General features: G+C 43.2%; 1 protein-coding gene across 1 annotated transcript in view; it reads left to right on the top strand.

Moving 5' to 3' along the window:
* The first annotated feature begins 252 nt into the window (after window positions 1–252).
* LOC126100752 (uncharacterized) overlaps window positions 253–8,154 on the top strand; it is a 36,593-nt gene continuing 28,691 nt past the window's right edge. Inside the window, exons 1-2 of the mRNA XM_049911373.1 lie at window positions 253–396; window positions 7,976–8,099. Of these exons, the coding sequence (XP_049767330.1) occupies window positions 7,979–8,099 (121 nt within the window). The 5' untranslated portion in view covers window positions 253–396; window positions 7,976–7,978. The remainder of the gene's footprint in view (window positions 397–7,975; window positions 8,100–8,154) is intronic.

Here is an 8,154-nt window from a genome sequence, read left to right as displayed (position 1 = left end):
CGGCCGTCTCGGCCGCGCGCCTCGCAGGGTACCGACTGGCGGCTCCCGGTCGCCGGCGGCGGATCCCCGCGCCAGCGGTCTGCAAATCCGCCGCCCCCACCGCCGCCGAGGCGCAGATTCGGAAGCCTGCGTAAGAGCGAGCGTACGTGTGTGTGTGTGTGTGAGTGTCCAGGTGAGGGTGTGTTCACGGTAGGAAACTGGGCCGCGGCGTTGCCGTCTCCGGCAGGAAGAGCCGCCCGGGCGGCGGTGGTGGGGCGGCCGGCCGGGCCGCGAAGGCTGCCGGCGCTGTATATAAGCGGCGCTGGCGCCGGCCGGCCGACACCGCAACCGCCTGGCCAGCCCAGCCGCACCCGCACCGCCCGCTGCCGCCGCTTCTGCGACCGCCAACTCGCCGCGGTAAGGCCAACCACGACACCTTCTGTGCTTCTCGTTGCTAGACCGCCCGGCCGTCTTCTCTCCGGGCCGCCAGACCGGATAACTTACTTTCGCTGTCGTCTGCTCGTACTAGGACTTTGCCCTCTCGGGAGAGCGAAACGCAGCAGCTAAAGTGATGGTCAATCCCGATTGTGACTCGACAGAAAACTTGGTGATAGGTATAAGGCAGCACGTCATTTTGCTACCCATAGCTATAAAAGTAAATACGGGTGTCCCACAAGGAACTGTGCTAGGGCCACTACTGTTCACGACAACAGAGTGCGACAGCTAAGCTGAACTACTGCAAGTGGCAGAGCTTTCGACATGTAACAGTATAAGAATTGAGCACATATTTGATGTAAGGCCAACCGACAGTTGCTCCACAACCTTCTGTGCTTGCTTTGCTTAGCCACGTCGGTGTCTCTTGTGACCGCTAGACAGGACAAGTCACTTTCTCTACCGTCTGCTCGGACTTGGGGGAGTGAAATGCAGCTGCTAAAGTGACGGTTAGCCACGTTTGTTACCCTGTAGAAAACTTGTGATAAGCGTAAGGAAGCAAAAATGTTCAAATGTGTGTGAAATCTTATGGGGCTCAACTGCTAAGGTCATCAGTCCCTAAGCTTACACACTACTTAACCTAAATTATTCTAAGGACAAACACACACACCCATGCCCGAGGGAGGACTCGAACCTCCGTCGGGACCAGCCGCACAGTCCATGACTGCAGCGCCTTAGACCGCTCGACTAATCCCTCGCGGCGTAAGGGAGCACCTTATTTTGGGTGCAGAGTCGTCCACAGTCAAGAAAGTAAATGCGGACGTCCCCCAGTGAGCTGTGTTACAATCCCTATTGTTCATGACATACAGAGTGCGATATCCAAGCTGAACCGCTGAAAATATCAAAACTAAAGTTTCTAAAAGAACTGGTCTCCTATTTGACATAAGGTCATCTTCTGCGCTTCTCGTTGCGTAGAAATGAGGGCGACTAGAGAGGAGAACTTACTTTCATAGTATCTCCTTAGACTAAGACTTTCCACTCTTGAGAGAGCAAAATACAGTAGCTAAAATGATGGTCAGTCACATTTCTAGCTCGACAGACATTTCATGATAGTTATGAGGCAGAACGTCATACTGAGAGAAGATTTCTTTGTACCTATGAGAGTAAATAAGAGGGTCCCACAAGGAATTGTGATAGATCCAGTACTTTTCATGACGTACTCAGTGCAGCACCTAAGCTGAACTGCTGAAATTTTCAAAACTAAATTTTCGACAGGTAGTTCTTCAAGAACTGGTCACATATTTCATGTAAGGCTAGCCAACAGGTGCTCCATCACCTGTGGTTCTCGTTGTTTACCAGTGTATCTTCTCTCCGGACCACGAGGCAGGAGAACTTACTGGCTTTACCTGTCGTCTGCTGGCATTAACACTTTCTCCTCACGGGGCAGTGAAATCCTGGCCCGCATCTCGTGGTCGTGCGGTAGTGTTCTCGCTTCCCACGCCCGGGTTCCCGGGTTCGATTCCCGGCGGGGTCAGGGATTTTCTCTGCCTCGTGATGGCTGGGTGATGTGTGCTGTCCTTAGGTTAGTTAGGTTTGGGTAGTTCTAAGTTCTAGGGGACTGATGACCATAGATGTTAAGTCCCATAGTGCTCAGAGCCATTTGAACCAGTGAAATCCTGCTGCTAAAGTGATAGTCAGCCACGTTTTTGACTCTATAGAAAACTTGCTGGTAGGCATATGGCAGCACGTCATTTTGGGTGGTGAGTCGCCCATAGCCTTGGAAGTAAATATAGGTGTCTACCAGGGTCAGATACGATCATACGGAGTACACATCAAATTGCCTTGAGGAATATTTGACTAATAGATACCAGTAAGTTACACTGGACGGGAGATTGTCTACAGAATCGAAAGTAACCGTCGCTGCGCGCTAAGGAAACGTAATAGGACCTCCAATGTTATTTATATGCGTAAACGATTTATAATATAGGATCAGCATCAATTTACAGTATGAATTTATAAAATTGTTCACTCACAGTGCCTTTATGTGCAGGGAAGTATCACCACTCGAAGATCCTAAGGAATTGCAGAAAGACTTCAACAAAATTTCTGCTTGATGTAACGAATAGCAGCTCTCACTGAATGTTGATAAATTCAAGATTATATCAATAAGAATGAGAAATAAGCGGATAGTATCTGACTGAAAGATTAGTGTTTAACATTTTGAGCATGCCGTGTCGTATAAAAATTTGGGGGCAATAATAAAAAACGGTATAAAGTAGGACGATCGCGTGAAACCAGTATTAGGTAAGGCGAATGGGAGACTTAGATTTGATGCAAGCCTTCTGGGGAAGTGTGGTGCATCTGTAAATGAAATCGTACAGAGATAGGTTGTTATGATCGTAAAAGGTCGAAATAGTAACAAAAATGCTCTGAGAACTTGAATGAGTATCCTAGGCGAAAGACGACGTAGTTCTTGCCGACAAAACATATCTCGTCTAGGGATCATGAGAAAGAGATAAGAGAGAGGCGCATAAGAGGCAAAGAGACAATCATTTATCTCTCAGTAAGCCAACGGAATTGAAGTGAAACTTGATAACTTCGACAAACACTCTACAGTGGTTTGCGGAAGTATTTTAGAACCGCTACTGCAAATGTTACACTGTGTGTGGAACCAATGCTGAACCGCTAAAATTACCTAAACAGAATATTCTGCAAGTAAAAGTTTAGAATCGACCATAGTCTTGATGTACGGTCAGTAAATACAGTTAACAACCCATACAGTAAAGTACTCACCCTTTGCCGTTACCGATTGCCGAAATTCTTGAAGTATTTGTGAAATGGTAAAGAGATTCATTCCGCATCTTACAAGTGTTCATTCCCGAATGATTTAGCGGTTACTGGAACCTCCAGCCATTCGTAGATGGCGTGGTTTTACTTTATCTAGTATTATCCGATTAAACTTGTAACAAGGTCGGGCCAGATCTTCAAAGATAGTTTGTGGTAAACACTGATAGGCAACCCTTAATGTATAATATTATAGTAGGCTTCACGACTAATGACTCACAACTGGAATCTCCCATATCACACAAAACTTTGGAGTAACTGCTCACGGAGAAACGAAGAGAAGTCTCCCATAGCTTCAGCGAGGTTCGATGTAGCCTCATTAAAGAGATTCCTTATTAAGACCTCTAATTTGGGTGTCAATTTCGTATTGAATGAACTAGGGATATCGAGCATACATATAGAGGACAGCCTACGTTTTGATTGGCAATAGATGGTAACGAGAATACTGACGCGTCTTAACCAGCGGACACCTGAAGAAAGATGCCCAATATCTCTTGAAAATCTGCTTACGACGTTCCAAGAAATATTGTCGGAGCAGAATCTAAGAACATCTATGGTCCACCTACATGTCGCTACCGCAGGAGCTGTGAAGAACGAATTACACTATTAATATCAAGACAGCGGAAAATAAATAATCATTCTTCCCACACTACATTCTTATGTAAAACAAGAAGAAGCCTTAGTATATTGTACTTTGAAAAACGCTCCATTCCACGTCTTCAGACTGTAAATGCAAACTGACATTGATGATCAATTAAAGCTCTCTGCCTTAATCATTAACTAGGGACGACAGTGCGCCCCCAGTCGCACTGTATAGATGTAGAAGTCTGGAAACCTCTACCGAAAGACAAATTCTTCAGAGTTAACCGAATCAATAAGAGTGTACAACTGGCTAAAGGCCCACTCATACGGAGGGTTATGTTGATTCTGAGGGTTGCATGAATAATTAATTCAGGCTATAATCCTGTTACCTTTCCGAAATGCAATAAAGCAGTGCAACTAACAAGAAACGCTTCTAGACAATGCTTTTATGGCTACTGCCATTGCCTGTAAGGCCTTTCGTCCGCCTCTTTCTTAATTGATAAGTGGCTTGGCTACAAAAAATGTCATTCATAACGTTCGGTTCAACGCTATATCATTAATTCCGAAATCTGTAGTTATCATGCCACTGACGGACGAAGGAAACTAACTACTTTCTTTGCTTCAAACTTAATCTCTCGGGAAACACATTCCTCACAAATATAGAAAGTTGTAATGAAGCTGTAAAAATGAAACAAAGGCAAAAAATAAATTATACATAAAGACTAGATACACTACGGACAATGGACTCCAAATTACTATATGACAGGAAGCATTACGTTGTTGTTACTTTGGGAACGGAGTAGAATCCTCCTAAAGGAAACGGAGGCTCTTTTTTCTCACGCCGTTGCACATTCGACGAAGCGGTACAGCATGAAGTAACATTATAAAGTTTATAATTTATGCTGAGACATGTGTATGTTCGCAATTTTTTTCTTATTAAACTGAAGTACTATTTTAGGAAGTTCTTATTAGTATTTGAACTGATTGTTAAAAATCTTAAGAGACATCCATCTTTAGTGACCACTTTTATAAGACAAACTAACGTTCTTTTAGATTGCTAAGTTTCTCTCTAAAGTTTTAAACGTAAACTGCAAATTAAGTCGTACGTACGTCAATAACAAAAAGCCGTTCGCTGAAGGTGCTCAGAATCAACAAGCTATCCTTTAGTAGCATGCGATTATAACTATTATAGCTGTTGCATGCTATTATTAAGTTAAGACTGTAATCACGCTGTGCAGCACTAATCATCTTGTACGTGCCAAAGTGAGGTTGCTGTTCTGTGCGTGCATTTAAGTCTCCAGTCAAGTTATAGTCTCGTTTGGAAACGGCAGTTCAAGAGAAGTGCCACAAACCGAGTAAACTCTAAATTTAAAACGAGCCTTAAGGAAAATCTGGTGTTTATTCTCACCATAGCCAAGTACTATTAAAATAAATCAGATATCAGTCATCAGAAACATTCACCTTCCTCACTGTCGTTACGGCAGAGCCTTTTGCAAAGTACGCCATTCAGTTTCTGTATGCACCCGACGAACACCGTAAAATGGCATGCTCGGCAAAGCAATTAGTTCCGCTGATTCCAGCATTCACTACAACAGGAAAACCCGACCGCGCAATGCAGTTGTTTGTTTCACCGCCATGATATCCTACTGTTTTCCTTTTTCCTCCTCCCCCCCCCCCCTCCCCTCCTCACACACACACACCCGCAAACATCTTCCTCACGAAGCACCCCTGGTTTTCAGAATTATGACTGAATGTCATGAGAGTTTTTTATGAAAAATTATTATGGAAGCGGAGATATACGTGGAATGGTGTTTTTCAGAGAACAGAAGATTTGTTTCGTCGTCATTATGCCTTAAAGATGACTTAGACAGGGTAGTTAACAGGAAGAATCATAAACAACAGTGTTAAACTTCTCTACTTTTTGTGCGCTGACAGTAAATGAACAATAAAGGAAAAGGAGAAGGAGATAGTTCTTCGCATCTCTTTTGTGTACTGTAACCTACGTTTCTGTTACATGGAGTGTTCCTCGTATGCCTGTTCAGCGCCTTTCACCGGCGAGCTTAATAGCAGGACCGGTCTTCAGAGGAGTTTCTGTCGGGACGTACGGTGACTTGTGCTTCTCGTTCAGATGCTTACGAAGAAAGTGGAACGACACTAAAACTCTTGCCGACACACATTTCAGCACTTCGTCGTTTCTTACACCACCTCCTATCCTACCGTGAGCTGTTATTGTCCTCTCTTTTTAGTGGTTAGTGGAATTTATCGCTATATTCTGTTTAAGCACTCCTGTCTTTATAGGATTCTTCTCAGACAGGGAAAATATGAGTTTCCTATGTAACTCCGCATTACAACAAATTAACAGTTCTGTTATTAATGCCGTAAAAAATAAAAAAAATACTCCATATGAGTTTCATATGGAGTTACAACAGATAAACAGTTCTGCTAGTAATGTCGTAAAAATTAAAAATAATACTACGTTTTGGCTGTAAGTGGCATTTTGGTTCCGTCAAAGGAAATCTCAGCGTGAAACCGTTGAGGTTCTTTTTCTGCTGGTATTGCAAAAAAAAGTTTTCCATGGTACCTTCGCAGGAAAGAACAGTATTCTCATGTTCTCGTTATTTTGCCTATACAGCTGAAACGGTATCTTTTTCTTTCAGTGATGACGGATAGCCTCAACAGTCACATTACGCCTTGTTGGATTTCAAGTCATCATTCCCGCACCAAAAATCGAAGTGAAACGTCAAGTGAGATGGCGCAGTCGTCAAGATATTGGACTCACACTCGGAAGGAGTGATGTTCAAATCCCTGTCAGATCATCAAGATTTAGGTTCTCCAAACAGTTTACAACGAATGCTCGGGTGATTCCTTAAAACCGACGGTCATTTTCCTCCCCCGTTCTTGCCTTGTTCGAGGTTGTGCTCCATTCCTAACGAAATCGTTGTTGAAGAAGCTTTCACCCTTATGAACTGAAAAATGCTTGTAATATCCCTGAGATCCATTGTTTGAATTATCAGCAACTTAGTTGGCGCAGTATTTACAGTTAAATGAGATATTCATTTTCTCTGATACAGTCTAATACCAAAGCTACTCAGACTATTTACAAACAGTCCTTGAAAAATAGCCTTTTGAAAATACTGAAATTAATATCAGTTGTTAAATCCGTTATTTCCTTCCTGAAAATTCACGGCGGCTGCATAACATTTGTCTGTCAAATAGTGGCAGAACCACACTGATTAGTTTTACGTAAAATTAGATAGGAAATTCAACAGTAAAGTAAACCTCCGGTCATTGCTCATCTTTATTTAATACGTTGGTAGTTTCCCTAAATCACTCCACTCGTATGCAGGAATGATTATTTTAAAATGGATGCAGCCAGGAATTGATACTTGATTGATTGTGAGGTCATGGCCGTACTCAAATTTCGAAGCTGAAATGTAGACTTATCCACACACAGTGCATAAGCACGAATTTAAGGCGTTTCAAAGGTATATAATCCTTCGTCACTAGCAATGCCTCCACAGAAGAATCTTAACTGTGAGCGACAGATTTACGAACTTTAATCCACGCAATATCCTCATAATAGTGTGATTATATAAAAGTAATGATAGTTCAGTGAGGACAATGTGTGGATCAACGTTTCTATGCAATGAATATTCTTGTGTGTCGATACTTCTAAAGATGAGGGCTCGTATCGTCGAAAAGCGTTAAATTAGTGTTTATGCACTGCGTGGCTGTGCCTACATATTAACTTCCAAATGGATGTAGTCTGTTTTCTCCCCCTTCCTTTTCCAAATGAGCTATGGTTCAATCTCTAACGACTCTGATCTCGGCAGGATGGCAAACCTTAATCTTTATTACCTGCTCCCCTGTTTGTGCAACAGAGCTAGTGCTCCGCCCCTAATGACTTACATGTTGACGCTACATTAAATGGTAACTTTCCTTCACTCCACATCAAGAACGGTGTTCTCGAAAACAAGACATTAGCAAACTGTCTGTAGGAGTAATGCTTTGTGTGTTAGTTGTTACTTCTACGTTAAAAAACCGATGAAGTAATTCTCATCGGTACATAATTAGTGTTTGTAAGAATTTCCATGCGTCGGCACGAAATTTATCGGAATGTTTTGTTTCTTGTTGACAGACAATGAAGGTACTTTCCATCCTGGTGATCTGCCTTTCCGTGGCCGTGCTGGCGGCCGATGAGAAGAAGGAGGACGAGAGGCCCAAGATCTTCAAGAGGCTCATCCCCGCTGATGTCCTCAGAGGTGAGAAAGTGCCCGCGCGGCAGGAGATATTGGAGAACACGCGCGCCTGCACACA

The sequence above is a fragment of the Schistocerca cancellata genome, chromosome 9 (assembly GCF_023864275.1).
Source record: "Schistocerca cancellata isolate TAMUIC-IGC-003103 chromosome 9, iqSchCanc2.1, whole genome shotgun sequence".
Classification (NCBI taxonomy): domain Eukaryota; kingdom Metazoa; phylum Arthropoda; class Insecta; order Orthoptera; family Acrididae; genus Schistocerca; species Schistocerca cancellata.
The sequence above is the reverse complement of the archived record's forward strand: the minus strand, read 5'-3'. Positions and strand labels throughout refer to the sequence as shown.